This window comes from Lactuca serriola, chromosome 1 (assembly GCF_051521515.1).
Source record: "Lactuca serriola cultivar US96UC23 chromosome 1, Lser_US96UC23_V15, whole genome shotgun sequence".
NCBI lineage: Eukaryota > Viridiplantae > Streptophyta > Magnoliopsida > Asterales > Asteraceae > Lactuca > Lactuca serriola.
In genome coordinates, this window is record NC_136408.1 from 106,056,519 (window position 1) to 106,080,433 (window position 23,915).

General features: G+C 30.6%; 1 protein-coding gene and 1 pseudogene across 2 annotated transcripts; both read left to right on the forward strand.

Annotated features, from left to right (window-relative positions):
• The first annotated feature begins 8,109 nt into the window (after nt 1–8,109).
• LOC145096999 (allantoate deiminase 2-like) lies at nt 8,110–12,239 on the forward strand. Of its 2 annotated transcripts, XM_079034439.1 has the most exons (7): nt 8,110–8,453; nt 8,703–9,069; nt 9,154–9,348; nt 10,949–11,052; nt 11,256–11,340; nt 11,892–11,910; nt 12,008–12,239. In XM_079034439.1, exons 3-7 carry the CDS (start codon nt 9,262–9,264, stop codon nt 12,121–12,123), a joined length of 411 nt encoding a protein of 136 aa, XP_078890565.1. In that variant the 5' UTR covers nt 8,110–8,453; nt 8,703–9,069; nt 9,154–9,261; the 3' UTR covers nt 12,124–12,239. The 2 variants fall into 2 exon arrangements, with proteins under 2 accessions (XP_078890565.1, XP_078890576.1); XM_079034450.1 differs by lacking the exon at nt 11,892–11,910 and having other exon boundaries at nt 8,111–8,453; nt 12,008–12,115.
• A 2,768-nt stretch (nt 12,240–15,007) lies between these two features.
• Nucleotides 15,008–16,828, forward strand: LOC145059974 (anthocyanidin 3-O-glucosyltransferase 2 pseudogene; annotated as a pseudogene).
• Nucleotides 16,829–23,915: the final 7,087 nt, after the last annotated feature.

A 23,915-nucleotide genomic window follows, 5' to 3' on the forward strand; every position in this document is an offset into this window, starting at 1 on the left:
TAGTTTTTTTAGAATTTCTGAATTATAAACCATTGAATGTAAACTCTTGTGTAAAAGACATTGCACCATATAACTTATGATTTTTTTTCAGCTTTTTTCATTGAAAAACATTAATCCACTTATTTAGATTTATTTATCTTTTATAAAAATAGTCTAACTTTTATAAATTATCTTGATTTATGTAATATCTAAATTTATGTATCTTTTATAAAAATAGTATTAATAAATTATCTATAAATAAACTAGATAAACTAAATAATATTTTAGTAAATAGATTTATTTGTATATTAAAAAAATATTAATCGTAACTTAATTATTAAAAATACTAATGCTTAGTAAAAGTATGTAATCATTAACTTAATTAGTAAAAACAATGATTAGAGAGTATGGATAAATGGAGAGGGGTAGAGATAAAGGAAACCTTCTTAAAAAAGCAGGTGCACATGAAAAATAGTGCAAAGCAGAAATCCGATTGGATGATGTAGGAGGTGATCGCCAGCAACTCTAGCTTGAAACAAACGGCTCTGAATCAATAATCTCATGTCTATTAATATATTTATATAACTGAAAAATACTTTTACTAAGTAAGACCATTAACATCGATCTTGCAAATGGCCTTGCAAATGGGTATCTAACGCTACATTGAATTTAAGCTAGCAAGTATAAAAAGGCTAGCAATATAATACACATTTTTTATTATACACTCACATATCATATATTATATACACAGACACAAACAAATATTTTAAAATATACAAAATAGTTTTTTTTGTGGTGACCACTTTAAAAAGAACGTTAGTATTGCATTGATGTGGAGTTTAATTGCAAAACAAATGTGTCGTGTTTAAAAGCAAGGCCGGTCCGTTGATTGTCAAGGCCTTGTGCAAACCGTAACAAATGGGCCCGTGTGTGTGTGTGTATATATATATATATATATATATATATATATATATATATATATATTCTAAAAATTAAATTAAATTATTTAGAAAAATAAAAATAAAGTTTTAAAAACTTAAGGGGATAAATATGTAATTTCTAAAAAATGATTTTATATAGAAGTGGACGGTTGGATAAATTGTAAACTATGGAGGATAAATGAAGGGCTGGAAGTGTAACATGGTAAAAACAACTTCAAATTAAATAGAAATCTACTAAAGTGAAGAAGCCATTAGACCAAGCGGTATGGTCACCATAACGCCGTTAAGGCTGATGTGGCAGCCCATAACGCCGTGGTAACATCAAAAACACCACCCCATCTTCTTGTTGTATCTTGTTGTGTTTCTTATTGTTGTCTCCATGACCAGATGAAACGTGATCTTCTATTGGCTGCACAAATTCTCTCTCTCTCTCTCTCTCTCTCTCTCTTTATATATATATATATATATATATATATATATATATATATATATCCTCTTAACTGGTGTTATATAACACCATGAACACCACCCCTCTTCTTGTTGCTTCTTGTTATAACACCACTAAAACGGACCCATACCTAATAGTCTTAGGGGACTCGAACCCACGCTGATATGTGAATGGAAGCGGTGGATGAAGTCTTCTACCAGCTGAACGAAATCAATTTTTATGCTTAATGTCGAATAAGATTATATATATATATATATATATATATATATATATATATATATATATATATATATATATCAACTATTTATTTAGATAATTTCGGAAATTTCAGCCCTGTGCGGCTGCACACCTTGCACCTCTCAGGGTCGAGCATGTTTAAAAGAATGTGTCATTGTACTAATATGGATGACCTAAGGCATAACCAATTTATGGATTGATGGCGAATAAAAATACTATCGACAATAGACCTCTGCAAAAAAGTAATATGAGAACAAAAAGATAAACAAATAATAAAATAGAGATTTGGAGAAGGTTTATTTCTAGGGATTGGCTTATAAGTTATGGGGTGGCCAGTGGCGGATGCTCTGGTTTTAAAGGTTAGATCAGTTTCATATATGGTTATTTAATAATAAAAATTCATTAAAATGACTAACGGTCCCCTTGATTTTAAGCTTTACATGCGTCAATATATAAGTTAATTTTTTTGGAAAATTATCAACCAAATCAGAAGACTATATAACTCATTAACAAAATTACAAATATATCAAAAAATCACTAACAAATCAAAACTATCCTTCTTTCAACTATGTAAATGTTAAACTCTACTAAAAAGCATAATCGTATCTAGTTTACAATAAACTCAAGTTTTGAGTTTAAATAAATCAATAAACCCTATAAAAATAATTGGTACCGTCGGAAAAGAATTTCTGAAACCTACCCGAAGAATAAGGTAGTCATCGGATAAAAGTTCTTCTATATACCACTTCAAATCTAATACTTTAACTTTAAAGGATGCTTCTAATCAAAATCAACAAATGTATTCAATGGAAATAGCAAATAGCGTGCGTTTCCCAACGCATGCCCCATTGCTAGTTTTTGAAGAGTATGATCATTGGAAAGTTAGAATTGAGAGACTTTTACTTGGTAAAGAAAAAGGTGAAGAGATATGGAGATCTGTGAAAGAAGGTCCTCATGTTCCTGTAAGAACAATGGCTAGAGATGCTGATGCTACTCTCATGGGTCAACAAGGACAATATCCAGCACCTCTAACTGCATCAGACCTTGAAAAGCTTCATGCAGATCAAATTGCATTCTCAGAAATGGTGTTTAGTGTTCATCCTTCTCTCTTTGTGGACATAAAATTATGCAAATCTGCTAAAGAGATGTGGAATACATTTCAATAATTGTTCGAAGGTTCTAAGAAAATGAAGGATAAGCGTTTGAAATCTGTTGTAAATGACTTTGATACTTTCACTACAACTCCCGGTGAATCTGTAGCATCTGCATCAAACTAGTATAGGATCGTTGTGAACAACATGACTGCACATGGGATAGTCCGAACTCCACTGGAGTATAATCTCAAGTTCATCAACAACCTCGGAAAAGGATGGGGAAATGTTAATTCATGTCTTTAGAGTAATGGATCTATGAAGAAACTAAAGCTCTACCAATTTTTTGACGAGCTGTAGGGTCATGAATGCAACGTTGCCCAAACGTTATGAGAACTTTCAGGAGGTCCTCTTGCTTTAGCCAGATCGGTCAATCCACTGATTCCAAACCTATCTGTTTCGGATCCTTCGGAATTGGATTCTAGCTTGTATCTTCGTCCTCTAGGGTTTTTCTGACTCTTCAATCGCAGCTAACCTCTCCAGAATGGTTCCAGAATTCTCCCTTATCGTTCTGAGAAGTTATCTTTATATATGCGAAACGACTCGTTGAGTCAGGTGCCGACTTGTCGAGTCCATCTCTCAATCCTCGTATGTGATAAGTCTCTGAGTTTCCGAGTCTTTATCTTCTCAAATATTCGCTTGGACTCGCCGAGTAGTCGACCCTACTCGCCGAGTAGGTGCTGTTTTTAGTGTTTTTTTTCTTCTTTGTTCCATTCTCGAGCTCTCAACCGCTTCTCCTGCGTCCTTTTGCTTCCGAGCTTCACTTTTGGACTGAAAACATAATTCAAACACTTTTAAGTACCTTTTGTCCATGAAATGCAATAATTTAGCTAATAAATGAATACAAATCTACACTTAATATGAATTAAATATGCACATATCAACCAACAAACATATTCAGAAGATGATGATTTGCTAGATCTATAGAGGATAGAAAATATCTAATCCATAAAACCCCAAAATAGGGTTTCTATGACCCAAAAAACATTCCAATCTATGAAGGTATACAAACAACAAATAGATCTAAATAAAGACAATCCGGATCTATCAAGAGAATGAAGACATATCTAAACAAGATTACTCTAAAATAATATGTTAGAATATTTGTAAACAAAAAATCTTCCATAAAAAATATATAAAAAATAAGCATATCCAGAAGAAGATATACTTGACTATAAAGAGAGAAGATATATCAACGTCACAAAGTTTTAAAAAGAGTAAGGGTTTCTTCCCCATCAAAAATCAATCTATTAAAATTATTCAACCAAAATTGAAGAGAAACCTAAATCACATGGAACCACTGAGAATACAAATAAAAACTAACACAACGCTAAAGAAGAAAGCGATTCAGTGTTTCATAAATTAATTGTTTGTAAAAGATATTAAACAACATAAAAAAAGATAAAAAAAAATTAAATCTTCACGCTTATACCATATTGTCAATCATAAACTCAACCTTTGAATAGATCTTGACTATATTAAAACAAAATATCTTTTACTTCTTCCCTTTCGAAAACCAACCAAAAACAACTTTACAGATTAAGTTTTTTCAACTAATAACAAATACAGCAAAAGGATTTAAAACGATTTTACAATTAATGAAAACGATAGCAATGAAACCCTAAATCGCTTCCCAAAATCGAAGGTAAAACTAAATCACCAGGAACAATGAAGAATACTAACATAAACAAACAAAATGATAAAGAAGAAAGCAATCTAGTGTTTCATAAAGTTATTAAAGAACCTAAACAAAATATCAAAAATTGAATCTGACACCATATACCCAATCATAAACTTAACCTTTGAATAGATCTTAACAAGATTACAACGAAAACTCTTTTACTTCTTCCCTTTCGAAAACCAACCAAAAGAAACTTTATGGATTATGACTTCTCAACTAGTTACAAAAATACAACAAAACAATTTAAGAAGAAAGATTTACAAAGATTTGACAAGCAACGCGAATCATAGGTTAAGTTTCTGATTGGTTAGCTGTGAAACCCTAAATTGCTTCACAAAAATGAGAGAGAAAAGACAATAAAAAAATTAGACCGAAGTGAATAATGAACAAGATATTCCTTGTCTCTTTTCTTATACATCCTCATTGTTAGATGCATATGTACATCTTTAGTGCTTATTCGAACAACATTCATCAACTTAAATCGTCACACTTTATAGTTCTTATATCCTTAATCTGTTGTTCATCAACTTAAGTCGTCACACTTTATAGTTCTTATATCCTTAATCTTTCTGCTACATTTCAATTTACACCCTTTCATAGAAACTAATTAAGTTACCACAAAATCTAAATAAAATCAATTCCAAAGATAAGATTGTAAGTATACTCAATAACTTACAATTAACAGTCATATAAAATCAATTTTGAACTTGTATTTTATCAAGAAAACTAAGTTTGAAAATCGTAATGAAATTCAAAAATATTATTTTCGAAATGCTAATCATTTAGAGCATCCAAAAATGTATAATTCATTGAGAGAGTTGAACAAGGTGACATGCATAATTAACATTCAATGGTTTAAACACCATCATTGTGGGACGTCATGTTAGCGTTCAATGAATATGAAGTTCAATGAACATTGAACTTTTCAATGGAAAAAACCTTTTAATTGTTAAAAAAATATTACATTGAACTTTATAGTGTTCAATGCATTTTAAAAAACTTTTGCGGGTTTCGTATATAGAGTACTAGGTTATAGACCGTGGGAACCATAATTACAAAAATAATTAAAATTTTATAATAAACTCTTAATTATTAATCAATTATTTTCAATAAATTATTAATTAAACATGATTTTGTAGGATTTTCAATAAAGAAATACAATTAATTATAGGTAATCATAACCGAAACTTATTCAAGACAAATTTAAATTTCTCTTAAAAATCAAGAATAAAATAAATAATTGCTTAACTTATTATCAACATGAATACTTTTTAAAATATAAAAAATGATGAGAAAATGCCAAGTGTCATTTTTATAGAACATTTGAAAAGAAAGCGTAAATTATGAGAAAATGACAAGTGACACTAATAACTATTCTTTTATAAGAATACTAGGTGTAACTTGACGCGTTGCGCAAGAATGATTTAAGTGGTTAAAATAATTATGGGGAAAAATAGAAATATGTTGAAATTTACGTTTTTAGTCATGTTTTGGGTATTAACCGAACTATCAAATAACATAAAAATCCCTCAACTTATATTTTGATACTATCAAATATAGCTCATACCTTATAAACTTTACTTATAGTTTTATAATATCCAATATATATTAAAAGTTTTTGTATAACATTAATATAATATATTTTTCTTATGTCCGATAATATTTTTTGGATAAAATAAGAAATAAGTTGTTTTGAATGAGCTATTTATAAACAATATTGAATTAATAAACTTTGTATTACACTATTTATATTACACCAAAACATCCAAGGTTTCATATATTAACTTTCAAATACTAAACATTGAAATTAAGAATGAAGTTATACAAAATATATCATTATAAATAAATGTCATCAAGAGTTTTAAAATAAGTCGATTAGTAAATATGATATTTAATTTTAATTACATATTTTGCAAGGTGTACGTTTGACTTTATGTTGGTGCACCAACAATCCTTTTCCTTAATTTGTACCTAAAAAATTAAGGTGAATAGGAATATAAAATAAATATTACTAAACATTAATATAAATAATTAAAAAAGATATGTGGATCTCCTATTACCGGTTAAAGACAACATACATCTCTAGTGATATAGATTCCTATGTGAAATTGAAGTAGTCATTCTATGTACACCTTGTTTTCTAAACACATAAACAAATATGAGTAACCAAACATAAAATGTTATCTATATGTAGGAAAAATATGTTACTTAACTAACAAATTAAATAATATAATTTTAAGAGTTAGGAGTTTCAAAACATTAATATTTTTATTAATCAATCAATTAAGTAACAAATGTTGAAATTTTTATAATCATTATTAAAAAGCATTTGAAATATTAGATTTTAAATGAATTTTGGTTGAAGTGTTTTAACCTCTATTTTATATATATATATATATATATATATATATATATATATATATATATATATATATATATATATATATATATATATATATATATATAGGTAGAGGTTATATTGAGAACATAAAAATGTTGAGAACGTGAGAACGATTGTGTACCAATCATTTTGTTTGTCCATTATAGAAATTTTATGATTACATTAATGTTAATTAGTCAACATGAAAAGTGACATATTAAATGGGCTTGTAACGGCTGTTTTCTTGGATAAAAGAGGCTTTAATCAAAGTAAATACAATTAATATATTCCTATTAAATGATTACATATATGTATGATAACATTTTCTTCCATTAAATTTCTATATTTAATTACTAAATGAATTTTGATGTTGAATGTTTCGTGAGTGAAGTTACTAGAGTTGAAATGACACACATTCAATTCCTAGTCCATTAAGAGTTTTTTTTTTTTTTATTTTTTTTTTATTTTTTTTATTAAGTTAATTTGGTTAGATTAATCTTAATAATAGTATAATCATGCGTGAATATATGTGTATATGTTGTGGTGTTGAAACATTTTAAACATGAAAATATGTTTTAGTCAATAATGAATCACCATGTTGATCATGATGATTTAATCGCTTTGTATTCAATTATAATTTGGTAATGAAGTCCTAATTTTGCAACTTATTGGTTATGTTGATCATCAATGATTATAAAGTTGTATTCATAAAAGAATGTCAATATTAAGTTCATATATATATATATATATATATATATATATATATATATATATATATATATATATATATATATATTATTAAGGATATTGTCCATTTCTTGAAAATTAAGAGGTATACCTATTATAACATCTATTATAACATCTATTATAACATCATGTACAGTCAGTTACAATCCTTTTAAGCATAATAAAACTGACTGTAGTACCTTCTCCCTATGCCTCCGTTGATTGTAACTGACTGTAGTACATTCTCCCTATCCCTAAACGTGGAAAACCCTAATTTCATCTGCATACCATCAATCATCGTTTCTCCCAAATCTCTTCTATCTCTCTAATTTCTCAATTCAGTTTCTTCTGTCTCTCTAATTTCTATCTTCTGTCTCTCTATATATCATCTCTTATCTCAGTCGATTAATAGGCATTGCCCATGGAAGAACTCTTCACCATCTCTTCTCTGGAACTATCTGATAAGAGCCCTAATCTATATCCCTCCTATTCCATTTATGGTTCCCATATCCACATTTTCCTCCTCCACCAGTATCTCCTACAAGCTAGGTAAGTTTTTTCTTCACAAATTCATGATTTCTTTGTTTTTCTTCACAATTTCAGTTTGATTATCGAGTTTTCTTTAACGATTTAAGGACGTTGTGCGACATTATTTTGGGCTTCATTCATCGCTATCTCTCTCTAACTCTGTATGTGTGTGTGTTTGTGTGTGTTTATTTCATGGACCTAGATTGAAATTTAGACACCGACGACCGCCATTTCCGATTTTCAGCACCACCCGAAGAAATGTTCGATTTTCAACATCACCGATTTAGCAGATTTTGAAATCACACCATAATCACCAACATTCACAGGAGACACTACAACATTCACCTCCATTGAACAACCACCACCTGCTCCCTTCTCTCCAGTACTATCCCTTCTGAACCTTAAAGTTTAACCCTCCAATTTTCTTATTTTATCTCTTAATCGTTGACTTAGTGTTTTGGTTGTGGCTGCCTTCGCCGCCCTTCTTTGCGTTTTTCTCTAAACAGAAACACCTGATGGATGTGTAATGGATGTCTACTAAGAAATTGATTATTATATGAAGTATTGCACATAAGGTGTTTGATGTATTGCCTAACTGAGTTATTTGTTTATTATTTTTTTTTGGTAACAGGGATAGTAATGGTTATATGAAGTTACTTTGGTGGAACTTGCAAAGGCAAAAGAGCACCACAAGTGTAACAATTAAGATTTTAGCTAGCTCATAATCTTTTAATTCTAACTTCTTAAACAAAAAAATCCTGTCTTTATTTTCTTGCTTTTATCATGAGTATGAATGCTTTTTTATCCAAAATTTTGTAATTGGTGCAGTATTGCCTGACTTTGCTTAAGTATACAGGTTCATTGGCAGTCTGTTTGACCCAAATACAGTTGGACACTTATATAGGCTCAAAAAGATGGACCCTATTGATGTTGAAACAGTGTTGTTGCTAATGAGAAACCTCTCTATCAAGTTGACAAGTCCTGATTTTGAGGGTCATGTAAGGTTCCTTCAAATCCTCATTATTATGATTTATATTAAATAGGAACTTAAAGAGAAAAGTGTTTGTGTTGTGTGTATGTAGAGTAAATTGCTGTCAAGTTATGAAGTTGATTCAAACCCAATATCATCACAAGTTCTTGCCCTTCTTGTGGACATATGATCCAATTGAGGCTAAGGACATATAATACAAATGAGCTTCATCCCCTTATTGATGAATTCATTCCAACAATTGAAGGCGAAACTGGGATTTGTTATACTCATCCTGAGAAATTATCTGGTAATCTTCAATATTTTTTTTTAACAGCAAGCAATAACAACCAGAGCCCCACTAACGATGTTTGTGGACTAAATATAAATAAAGTCTTACCCCAGTGGTTTTACGCACTACTTCTTAGACCTTTCCAATATTTAGATCTACAACTAAGCCAAAGAACACTTTCACTACCCTTAAACATCTTATCAATTAATTGGGATTATATATATATTTTTAACATATACATATCTTATTGGAATTTAATACCAAACAAATTATGGATCAAATATCATCTGTTTGTGAATACATCCACAGGTTTTTTTAAATGATATTAAAAAAATATTGACCATTAGAAAGGCGGAGATCTATCATTAGAAATAATTCTAATTAATGGTCATCTTTGTCAAAAAAAAATTATTTTTTTTCAATTACAAAAAGATGGTGATCATAGTGAGCAACAATTCTTAGCTTAATTATACCCCTATGCTGTTTGATAAATATTTTTTAATAAAATTTATAAGTTGAGAAATATGTATTAACTATTGTAGATATATAAAATGTTTAAAATTATATTACAATACCTAACTAAAAAAATTGAATTAAAATAAAAATAAGATGTCATATAACACAACCCCATAAAGATGCTACATCAAGTGATAATAAGGTTGGAGCTGTTTATTAGTTATGTAGTGTATTTGAAACAATACTCTCTAAATATATATCACCCAACTACTAAGAATTTCCCTAAATCACTGGACCCAATTTGTATTTTTTTAGTTGTCAAAATGCAGGCAGTTCTGCTCATGTCAATGTTTGTCCAGGTCAGTGTTTCAAATTGTTGTGCCATAAGGTGTTGATCTCATATATTTTATGGATGAGCAACTGAAACTAATTTAATAGATTAGTAAAACTTAATCAACAAAATCAAATTGATGGATGGGCAATTGATAGACAATAATCAAAATGGAAAATGATTTTCTATGACAAATAAAAATTTATATTGTTTTTATTTGAAAATTCAAACTTTTCAAATAATAGATTAGTAAAACTTATCCTTTTTTTTTTTTTTTTTTTTTTTTTTTTTTTTTTTTTAACTTTGAGTTGTAGAAATTACTATTTAGGGTGACATTTTTTCTGTCGATTGGAAAAAACTACACATTTTCTCTAAACACAGTGGTATCCCTTATTAACTTCATCCATCAATCCATTATTTTCATTTGATTTCTAAAGAAAAAAATTTTGAATTGAACATGATGATAATGTTATTCGAGTAGCAAAATGTTTTTTTTTTTTTTCATTAAAGTTTTGTTTATCTAAAATCCACTTAATTATCGTTTAGGAGTGATGATCAAAAGCCCTAAATGGTTGGTGGGCACAGGGAAGGGCGTTGTTACTGTGTGAACTTTCCTCCCACTTTAAGAAAATGTGTTGTGTCAATAGAGTCATGAGGTTTGTTGTTGGCATTATATATGAAGAAATTACATCTTTTATAAAGACATGATTGTCTTTTCTCTTTCTTTTTACAAAAAAAAATCATTACTTGGATACTTGAAAAGAGATGATAGTTTTGATGGGCTCATAAGATTCATATTTACTGATGAACCATTTTTGCATTGAATATTAGGTAAGTGATGGCCATGGCTATCTCGAGAGGACTTTTTTTAGCGCAGCTTCCATCAGGAATGAGAATCTTTTTAGAACGTGGATGGAGGATGCTGGTTTGACAACGTGAGAGATTCTGACTCACTGTTCTTCATCTTACTTGCTACACGAGACTTGACAAGCTTTTTAGGGCTACTTTCGGTGATGTGTAGGAGGTCATTTACCTCTTTTGCACAAATAGCAACTTCCCGTCCCACCTTCTTCTTTTTGGGGTCCTAATATTTTGAGAAATATCTCTACTAAATACTAATTTCCATTTCCATTTCCAGGTGGGTGGATGGATTGGGGAATGTGCATGGTAGAGTTCAACCACCAAATGCTAGCAACAGGGCTCTTCTAATGGGTTCTCATTTGGTGAGTAATCATCTTAATACTTATTAATATACAAGATTTTAAGGTTTTAGGAAAAATTACACATTATCAGTCTTTTACCTCAAAAGCCATTATGAATTTTTTATTTGCATAAAATATATTTATTCGCTTTTTCTCTTCATTTCCGCCATTTTTGACCTAAAAAAGCAGCTACCAGATTCGATTTCTCGGTTGGACATTTTTCAATGAGTTGGCATTTGACATGGCAAGTGAAATGGCCACATACATCTATAAAAGTGTCAAAAACTGTTGTTTTTAATTGTCCATAAGTATAACACATGCTTATGTAGACATCAGATGCCACATCATAAAAAATTGCTCATATAAGCAAATCAAACTTGCTAACCAAGTTTTGTAGGTTACTAATGGCTGAAATGAAAAAGAAATATATACCAATGGCTTTTATACAAATAATTTTTCCATATTTTTTTTAGGTTTAAGGTTGATGATGTAACGGTTTTTTTTAGTTTTCCCTTTTCTATCTTAAGTATTTTTGTTCCTAAGTGTTGGAGTTCCTTTTCCTCTCTCAATAGGATACTGTTGTTGATGATGGTACGTTTCGAAGAGTTTGAAAGTCTCGGTTTCAGTTTTTCGCTAATATTATGAACAAATTTTTCAAAAAAAATTTGTTTTGTTTGTTATAATTTAGATGATCAAGAGCCATGGACGTTGATGGGATTTTATGCTTCTCCTATGGTGTATGCACATACTAATTTGGTTATAAATGAGTCTCTAGACAAGAGATGGAATGTTATAAGTGTATAATGTCATCATATGTAAATTGTTGAAGTTAGCTTCTTAATAAACAAGTAAAAAAGATTTAATATATTATTAGAAAGGTGAAAGTATATTATCAAAACTTATAAGATAATAAAAAATTATTTCGGAGGATTTTTTAAGCGATGAATCATCTTAAAATTGAAGCCACGAATACATTGTCAGTTGAAAAAAAAAAACGAATAGCTAAATTGAAACTAATGCTTAGTGATACTTGCCAATACATTCTCACTTATTATTAGTATAACATGTTTCCTAATGCAAATAATGTTGGATTGAAACTAATCATCGTTCGCCGAAAAGAAATGAATTGCTAAAACAAATTATTTGCATCCGTCGCTTGGCGCGGGTAAACGGCTAGTATGTATATATATATATATATATATATATATATATATATATATATATATATATATATTCAATAACAGTTAAATCAATTAAGAGGAAAGAAGTTACGAAATTCATCATTATGTCAACCCTTTTATTGAATCAATCACAACCATAGTTCTTTTTAAATCAAATTGCACCGACATATAATAATTTATAATTGGTAATCACCTGTAAATAACAATAAATATTAAAGAATAGCAAATATTGTGTAATTCGCAAACTTGTTTAACGAGTAGTAGTGCTACCTAACATATCCTAACACAACCGTTTTGTTTGATCAATCTCTACAAAATGTCAATAATATGTAAATACATTAAAAATATCAACAAAATGTTTAAATGAATGATTAATGACAAAAGTATGGTGTGTTATAATCACAAATGATTATAAATAGTGTTCAAATCAACTATGTTGCACATAGTTATAATCATATATAATTAAACCGATGTTCTAATCATGGGTGCAACCGAGTTATACTATAAATGATTATAACAAATACAATCAAACATTGACTAAATCATATGTGTAGGCAGAGTTATGATCATAAATAATTATAACTATGTAAAATATTAAGCTCAAGGAAAAACATTCATAGTTATAATCATAAATAATTATAACCATGTAAAATATCCAAGCACAAGCAAAAACATTCAAACACAAAAGGTGATCAGAGGGTACACACCCAAACGTCAAATAATTTGGCGTATATAACACCACCTGGGACTTTTCATTGTTTCTCTTCCTTTGGTTTAGAGCCTATATCATCAACATTTAACACCCTGATAAAAATTAAATGGAAAAAGTAAGTAACATTTTGACTCATGTGGACAATACTGATAATTACGGTTATAAACTTAATAATCAATGAAATAATGTACTACTAATTTGAGAAATTATGGGTGACACAAATCAATCTTACTTACATAAAATGACAACACAAGAAAAACAGTGAATGTAATATAAAAATATGAGCCAGTTTATGTCGAGAAAAAAATAGAAATTTCACTAACGGTCTTGAACAACTGATTATAAATTCATAAATGAAAATAGGAGAAAAGCACTCAACGTAGAAACAAATTCGCTAATGAACATTGCAGAATCAAAAATATGAAAAACTAGGACTCGGTATGCCAACAAACAAGATTTTCCAATTGACTGTCACTTGTTCCACACTTGTCATCTATCGAGCATGAAAATTGAGATGAACACATGTAAGGCTCAAGAAAATCCAGACCCACCCATTCCATCTTGAACCGATGCAAGTGAGGTCAAAAAAAAAAAAAACGACACCATAATGAAAACTTACGGTTTATATCCAAAGTTTCAAACTTAACAAAAATGACACCATAATGTTAGTCATTGATGTGAATTATTGGATGGTTAATATCTATTCTCATGTTCTCAGCTTTTTAAGTGTTCTCAAAATAACTTTTATATATATATATATATATATATATATATATATATATATATATATAGAGAGAGAGAGAGAGAGAGAGAGAGAGAGAGAGAGATGAAAAGTACAACATATGTATGAGTTTTAATTAATTATCTTTTTGAAACGGTACAATTACAAAACAAAAAAAACATATTTAAAATATTTAATTAAATATTTTCGACATCACCATATATAATATATGATAAATATATTAACGATTAAACCATAATATACAACAACTGTATTACAATAATCCAAAAATGAAGAAAATATAAAAACGAATTAGTATAACAAACTTTCAAATTAAAAGCTCTAATATAATAGCATATCTCAAAAAGTGGTCATAAGACCTCAACCCAACAAAAAAACATTTAAGTTTGTTTTGTTTTTTTTTTTTTTTTTTTTTTTGAAATTTGTATATGATTTGTATGCATGTCTTCCCAAAAGATTGACATTTTTATAGTAAACTTTTCACTAAATGCTAATTAAACATAACATAAGTTATAAATCTTTTGAATGTTAAATCATAATTAACAAAACTTTTGAGTTGCATTAGTTAAAAAAGAGGGTTTCAAATGAATATGGTTTGAGGAAGTTAAAAAAGGGGGTTTCAAATGCGTGAGATTTAAGAAAAAAATACTAGCATTATAAGTATATGTATGATGAAGATGAAGATGAAAATAATGATGATGTGAAATTCCATTAATTTGCAAAAAAAAAAAAAGAAAAAAAAAATTCAATGCATTTTGGATGCTTTTAGACTTTCTTTAAAATAATGATTTATTTATGATATTTATTTATAAAATGTTTTCATTATTGCGAAATGAAATATTAACCGGTCATTTTCTATCCCACTTTTCCATAAAGACTAACCTTTATATGTGGTCTGACAGTCACCACAATTAGAGGACAGTCACCACAATTAGAGAACATAATTTGAAATTTCTTTTGCTGGATGGATTATATTCCATAAATGTAACAAAAACACAAAGTAATTAAATACAACCTTCAAACAAGTTGAACCATTCATGAACCAAAAATAAAATGATGAATGCAGTTGCAGAGTTGGTTTTCATTCCTTCAACTAAGCTTGTTTATATCATGTCAATTGTTGAAGTCGCAAAACTACTTTTGAATCGAGATCAACGGCTATCAAAAACAGTCTTGGTAATCAAACCTCCTTTTGGTTCTATCTTGCAATAAACACTAACATTGAATCACTAGCTAAGAAGGCTACAGAGGAATGGATACACTTCATTGAACTTCCTCAAGATGAAACCCCACCAAACGTTGACGTAATAGCTCCGATGACTCTCTTGAATGATTTCATAAATACTCATTGTAAATATGTTAAAAGTCTTGTCGGTGACATGATGAAACGACCGAGGTCCACTCGGGTCATTGCGTTTGTCAACAATGTATTTTGATCTTGTATGATAGATGTGGCCAGTGAGTTTAATCTTCCATTCTACGTATACTTCAATTCGTATTCTGATTTTATTGGGTTTAATTTGTATATCCAGAAACTATGTGACACTAAGAACCAGGATGTTTCTGAGTTCACGAACTCAGATACACGGATGTTGAGTTCTTGCCTCCGAACTTCAAATCGGTACCAACCAAAGTCTTTCCTGCTATGTACCAAAACAAAGAAGGGTTGGCCTTTCTTCATGATAATGTATGGAAACTGTAATAGGCGGAAGCAATCATGATGAATACATACATGGAGTTGGAAACACATGAAGTTTAGACCATCTTTAATCCATCTCCATTTTTCTCCATAAATGGAGTAAATAGTATTTCATCTCCAACCCTACTTCATTTTCTATTCCATTTTTTTACCCCAAAAAGTATATTCCTAAAATATTCCATTTTTATAACTTATATATATTGTCAAATACACCCCTCTATTAATTAAACTCTATATTTATGATTAATTAATATAAATTAGTATATAACATGATATTATAAATATTAAATATTGCATTTAAACTATAATTAGTAGATAAAATAAACTAGAAATGTATAAAATAAAAATGAGAGGGACTAAAATTTGCAATCAAACTTCACCTCCATTTTTAGAGATATGAATAGTATTGCCCCATATAAGGGGGAATACTGTTCATATCTCCAAAAATGGAGGTGAAAATGGAATAGGGTTGGAGAAGAATGGGGAAGAAATGGAGTTTGGGGGTGGGTTGGAGATGCCCTTAGTCGTTTTTATATTTAGACAACAGCTTCTTGCCTGTGTATTCCGTGGGGCCAATATTGAACCTTGATGGTGTTGATAGAAATCCCCATGATGACGATGTTAGGAACTGGTTAGATGGACCACTGCTGTCGTCGGTGCTCTTTTTGTGTTTTGGAAGTGCTGATAGTTTTGAGGAGGTCGAGATGAAGGAGATAGCACATGGATTAGAGCGAAGTGGCCACCATATCTCGTGGTGCTTATGTCGACCTCCTCCACCAGAGAAACCGATGAAGTAGGGAAAGTGATTGGACAGGCTCCATAGGTGGCAGTTTTGGCTCACAACGCCATAGGAGGGTTTGTGTCACATTGTGTGTGGAACATGGTGTTGGAGAGTTTGTGGTTTGGTGCGCCATTGGAAATATGGTCGATGTATGTCGAGCAGGAGATCAATGCTTTTGAATTAGTTGGTGGTGGAGGTTACGTTGGAATATAAGAAATATGTATTTTATAGAGGTGGCAAAATTGTTGTCATCACAACGGAGGAGATAGAGAATGGGATAAGGCAGTTGATGAATGATTGGAATGTCAGAACAAAAGTCAAAGAGATGAGTAAAAAGAGTAGAGTTGCGGTGATGATGGTAAATGATTCGTCCGTCTCTTCCATTTGTTTATAAGTAGAATCTCATGAATAAAAACTATGTACTATTAGACACACCATCTTAGACACACCATCTTATATACCATCATACATCATTTTAACTTTATTTTTTAGGTCCACTATTTATAATTTACTTCATTATAACCTAATCATTATGGTTTTATTATTTAATAATTACATTTTTTACCAACTTTATTAACATTAATTACTTTAAACTTAATTTTTATTAAGAAAATAGAACAACAATTATTTGTTGTTATAATATAATAATATAAATAATATTACAAAAAAAAAAATTCAAAATGAATTTTCATCAATTTTTTATCCTTGTTTTTAGTCGTAAATCCACAAACTTAATATATTTTTTTTTCCAATTTCCATAAACCTAATATCATTGATTGTAAAAAAATTATACTATAATATTATAAGACTAATAAATTCTGAACAAATCTGCATCATTTAAAAAAACATTATATGTGCTATCTATGATTATTTATTTAGCGAATGCATCGATAAAAAGGAAAATATTACTTTTGTGGAATCATAAAAAGGATGATGTGGATAAAAAAAAGTCAAATTTATGTTTTTGTTGAAAAAACCTTGTCTTTACTTATGATTATGATTAAGAATATTAAAAATTTATGATCTAATAGTTAAAGTAAAATAATATATATATATATATATATATATATATATATATATATATATATATATATATATATATATATATTATGTTATTTTGAAATATATAGATACCTGTGAGAATCTCCTCTAATAAAAGAGTGCATGTAATTTCATTTGACTTCTCCTAAGCCCCCATAAAGATTATATTTCCGCCCTTTCTCTCAAAGTGAATTTCCTGAAATCCCCTATATTCCCATCCATTCTCTCAAAGTGAATTTCCTAAAATGCCATTTTTGGCTACCTTTTATCCCTTGTTTTTTTAGAAACAACAAATATTATTATAATAGACCAGCGACTAGCAGGTACCTAACGAGGGAAAGTAGAAAAAACAACAACTAAGAGTTATAGAATTACAATGTGTGGAAAGGAGATAACATCCACTCATCCCGGTTACAAATCCCACCTTTATTCTTGCTTTTGATCCAAAAGTAAACCATAGATTTTATATATTTTGCACCATACACGGGGTTCATGAGCACCTGTCTAAACAACCGATCATTTCGATACTTCCACAAATTTGGGATAAGCCCATAGTAGATTGTGATGAATCTACCATGTCATTTAGGATTACTACCTCAGTTTTAAGAGAAGTAGCCAACATATCTTGTGGTGCTTACGTCGACCTCCTCCACCAGAGAAACCGATGAAGTAGGGAAAGTGATTGGACAGTCTCCACAGGTGGCAATTTTGGCTCACAACGCCATAGGAGGGTTTGTGTCAAATTGTCGGTGGAACATGGTCTTGGAGAGTTTGTGGTTTGGTGCGCCATTGGAAATATGGCTGGTGTATGGCGAGTAGCAGATCAATGCTTTTGAATTAGTTGGTGGTGGAGATTACGTTGGAATATAAGAAATATGTATTTTATAGAGATGGCAAAATTTTTGTCATCACAACGGAGGAGATAGAGAATGGGATAAGGCAGTTGATGGATGATAGGAATGTCAGAACGAAAGTAAAAGAGATGCGTAAAAAGAGTAGAGTTGCGGTGATGATGGTAAATGATTCGTCCTTCTCTTCCATTTGTTTATAAGTAGAATCTCATGAATAAAAATTGTGTACTATTAGACACACCCTCTTATATACCATCATACATCATTTTAACTTTATTTTTTAGGTCAACATTATCATATCATTATTATTTAACTAAATTTTATAGTTTACTTCACTATAACCTAATCATTATGGTTTTATTATTTAATAATTACATTTTTTTACCAACTTTATTAACATTAATTACTTTAAACTTAATTTTTATTAAGAAAATAGAACAATAATATTGTTGTTATAATATAATAGTATAAATAATATTACAATAATATGTCCTTGTTTTTAGTCGTAAATGCACAAACTTAATATATATTTTTTTCCCATTTCCATAAACCTAATATCATTGATTGTAAAAAAAATTATACTATAATATTATAAGACTAATAAATTCCAAACAAATCTTCATCATTTAAAAAAAAACCATTATATGGGCTATCTATGATTATTTATTTAACGAATGCATCGTTAAAAAGAAAAATATTACTTTTGTGGAATCATAAAAAAGGTGACGTAGATAGAAAAAAAAAGTCTAATTTATGTTTTTGTTGAAAAAAACCATGTCTTTACTTATGATTATGATTAAGAATATTAAAAATTTATGATCTAATAATTAAAATAAAATAAAATATATATTATGTTATTTTGAAATATATAGATAAATGTTAGAATCTCCTCAAATATAAGAGTGCATGTAATGCCAATTGACTTCTCCTAAGCCCCCATAAAGGTTATATTTCCGCCCTTTCTCTGAAAGTGAATTTCCTGAAATCCCCTATATTCCCACCCATTCTCTCAAAGTGAATTTCCTAAAAAGCGATTTTTGCTACCTTTTATCCTTTGTTTTTTTAGAAACAATTTTTTTTATTAAAATAGACCAGCGACTAGCAGGTACCTAAGGAGGGAAAGTAGAAAAAACAACAACAAAGAGTTATAGACTTACAATGTGTGGAAGGGAGATAACATCCACTCATCTCGATTACAAATCCCACCTTTATCCTTGCTTTTGATCCAAAAGTAAACCATAGATTTTATATATTTTGCACCATACGTGGGGTTGATAAACACCTGTCTAAACAACCGAACATTTCGATACTTCCACAAATTTAGGATAAGCCCATAGTAGATTGTGATGAATCTATCATGTCTTTTAGGATTACTACCCCAGTTTTAAGAGAATATGTGTAACCTCCCGATGATTAGGAAATATCAATTTTAAACCTATGTGTGAAGAAATATTGCATTTTGGTCCCTATGCATGAGAAGGATATGGTCCAACCATAATAGGGTCGAATCTTTTAATCTAAAATTATTTAAGTTATGTTGCATGTGATTGTATTCATGTAATAGCTAACTGGCACCAATGGGGGTCGTTTAGCAGTTGATGGTAGGGTGAGGTGTGGATCCTAGGATAGCGTAGGGAGTATGTAGTACTCATGATGCGCTTTTTAGTGAGTATCATTACGAGTAAGTATGGATGTAACAAGAAAGTTTTGGAATGATTAGTCTCTCTTGGGAGAGTAAGAATAGGATGTATGTGTAACCTAGTTATTGTATTTGTTTTGGGTGGTTCTGATGATCCTTGAGACAAATACAGGTACGTATGGAAGGTAGTATGAACCCGTACAACTGAAAACATAGGACCCGTACGCATAGCAAGGAAGTGATAAACTCGATGGGTAGTCTCGTTATATAGTTGTAGCAATGTGTATTGTGACATTTCTAAAGCAGCCTGTGAGAAGGACTGCTGAGATGACTACCGGCGGATATCTCGACGTGAAGACACGACTTAGAAAGAGAAGGAGCGATCATTCAGCGATGGACCGAGAGTTCGAGGATGCTAAAATGGGTATTGAAAGTCAAGAAAGGTATGATATTTGAGAGAAGTGTGGCGGAACCCATGGGTTTACTTTTCGCAGGTTCAAATTCTATAAGTGAGGAGAGAGAGGGCATGTCTTTTGCGACTGGTAGAAGGATCAGGTGTGTTTACACTGTTACCTACCGAATCATCTTAAACCCAATTGCCCTACATTGGTAACTGAAGGAATGCAAGCCCAGATGTTCGTCGTTCGACAGGAGGTCAAGGTTGAACTGCAAAAAATCCCACGTTTGAAATTTTAATCCTCGATGTGATTTTGAATGGATAGCCTCTCATGTAGTAGCTTGTTAGAAATATTATGATAGCGTCTTTACGCCGTAATGGGGTAGGGATTCAACTTACAGAGTGCTTTGTGAATCATAAAGTAGGCGGACCATTCATGAAGGGTTGGAAACTGTAATTTTAGGAAGGCTTTTGACATACACATTAAGGGTTCGGGATTTCCTAGCGATTTCTAGTTATTACTTAGGAATTGTCATATGTCGTTTTGTATACCGAGAGTTGTGTTAAACATAGAGCGCTTGGCGAACCGGGTCTTAGACTGTGATACGGAAATGTTGGACATTGAAGGAGCAAGCCCTTGGCGGGGGAAGACGGGTCTTAGACTATGATGTGGAAATGTTGGACATTGAGGGACCAAGCCCTGGGTGGGGGAAGACTGAGCATTCTGCTAGGAAAATCAGCAGCCATATTGATTTTGATGAGTAACTGAAATTGTTGAGATATTTTATAAAAAAAAATGACTGAGATATTTTTCCAAAGCGAGTGCATGGTGAGTTGTCATAAATTCCTGCTTACGGGGTTATGCACACAGTTCTTTCGTTCGTAGTTTCTATACAATATCTTGTTGCAGTTGGTTGTCCCCTCTAGGACAACGAAATAGAGTTTAGAGGAGTGTGTATTGCTCGGGTTGAATATCAATGGAGGTTGGTTGGGTTGGGTTTGATTAGTTGAGAAATTGTAGGATCGGTTCGAATATTAAAAACCGGAAATTTCTTTGAGAAGGTTGTATGGATGGTGACTAAGCTGAAAAGCTCAGGATTTGAACGCTATGGATTACGAGCAAATAGTAAAATTCTAGAAACCGTTAAGGAAGGACTAATTCCAACTGGGGGAGAACCGCTTCTAACCGTTAGAGAAGGACTAATTCCAAGTCTTGATTTAGCATCCTAACAACTAATGAACTTGAAATTGTCATCAAGTTAACCTTTTATCGAACACAATGGTAATAAGGTGAGTTAAGCTTTTTATCTAGATGTGTAAAGTTGTAAATAAGGTTTTAATTGTTTGATGAACATGACACGAGTTTAAGGGAGGCATGTAGTGGTGGATTGCATAAGGGACAAATTTGTAACATAAATAAGAGAAATAAGAAGGGAAGACTGTATGTTCTGTTCTTGAATCCAATTGTAGTTATATGGATTTGACATATATGAACATCAACTCTACTCATAAGTTGAAAGGCGAATCATAAAATCACCAATTTTACACCCCAAAGAACTATAGATTTCAGTTGGAATTTAATAGAAGATTGAGCAACTTCCTCGGTTTTATGTCCTTTAGTGTTGCACTTCCAGCCCGAACCTGGCAACTAGGATTGATCATAAATTTTTTAAGTGCAAAAACATTTTAAGTGATGTATGTGGTTATGGGGACGAGTAGCATCATGCCTTACTTTCCCTTCCTTCTATGGGTGAACACCAAAGTAGCTGTAAAAAGATCAAAACAAATATGACACCGATGTTTTTATCCTGACTGTCCTATTGAAAAAGATCAAAACAAAGCTATGTATCATCTTCAAACTAAAGCACTGAAAAAAAAAGAGCACATGCACAAGTCATTAATCCACAATGATGTTTATTTTAGTTCATACCATTCGTGTAGCCGATAAGACAGTTTTCTATTATTAAGAAAATATATTTGTACAAGAATACAATAACGACTTTCCATATTTATCGCATAAAAATTATATTTTGGTTAAATTAACTTATTAATTGGACATATAGTATGTACGGTAATCATGAAAGTCTGCAAACTTGGACATGCATTTACTATGGAAGAGAATAATATTAACCCTTAAACTTTTATACAAAAACAAGAAAACACCCTCAAAACGTTTTCATAAAAGGTTATATACACATCTAAGGTAATCCACCAACCTTTGGACAAAATATGTAGAATATGTTGAGGGAAAGAACTTGAATTGTCGAAACAAAAGATGACATCCGGCGGAATACATTATTTTCGAACTCTAAAAATCCTTAACCAATATCAAGTTCTTTAAACTTTGGAAGATAAAATAGATGTAAATCCATTGCTAGATCCTTGTAGACAAATGATACAAGGTGAATTAATGTATAGCACTAAATTCATGAAATCTAAGAACACTATGTTATTTCAAAATGTTTAAGTTAAGAGGTCCTCAACCAGCTACATGTGTCAAACCGTGGGAATTTCTTAGAAATACATGCACAATAGTTTCCCTTATGTTTAAAATCTTGAACATGAGTTCGTTAAAATACCATAACTCCATAATGGTAGATTTTATGGTTTCCCGGCTGAATATAGTTACTATTCTTTTATTTGTTAATAGTAACGGTAATCCATAGTTTTTAGAAGGTTGATACATCTTGTGACTGTTGCACATCAAATTCGATTCAAGTATCTCAACCTTTTTGTTTACCGCAAAGTGAAGCCAATAATCATTTTTTTCATAACTATAATCCAAATCAAAATGAATCGTGAATTCTTGAACCATAAGGGAGTTGTGACTTTGAACGAGACTATTCACCTGTTTGAGGTACTTGGACCGCTTCTGATTCTTTGTCTTCTTGTTGAACGTCTCACTACCATTACACCTCAAACGGATTAAGTTACACCACAAGAACATCCATCTTCTAGATAGACATCTACCGACCAAAACATCCTTTATAGGAAAAATAGAAAATATAATAAAAAGAACTTCATCGAGTATTTTGCTAATGAAATCATTTGATTCTAAAACTAGGATGCTATAATAAACAAATGAATGGATGAACATCATCCAACATTTTGATGATTAAAACATAATTGCATTAATTTCAATTGCATTTCTATAATAGGGTATATTGAAAAGATGCAATGATTTAATAAAAAAGGAAACTAGGATGCTATAATAAAAAAATGAAATTATCTTTGTTTGTATTTATTGAATTTAATACTTTTAGTAAATATATAAGGGTACTTGTTGGCAAGATTTTGAACTACAGTGTCATTGTGAACAACAATATGATGTCATTGTAGTTCAACAACTTGCCAATAAATATATTTGTATAGTTACTAAAAGAATAAAATGCAATAAATAGCAGCATGCTTCCTTTCATTTGTTTATCACAAGATCCTAGTTTAATTTTCTTTTCTTATTACATTATTGCATCTTCTTAATTAAACATATTAAAGAAACTTCATCGAATACAATGAAGTTTTCATCAGCAAAATTCCCGATGATGTTGTTCAA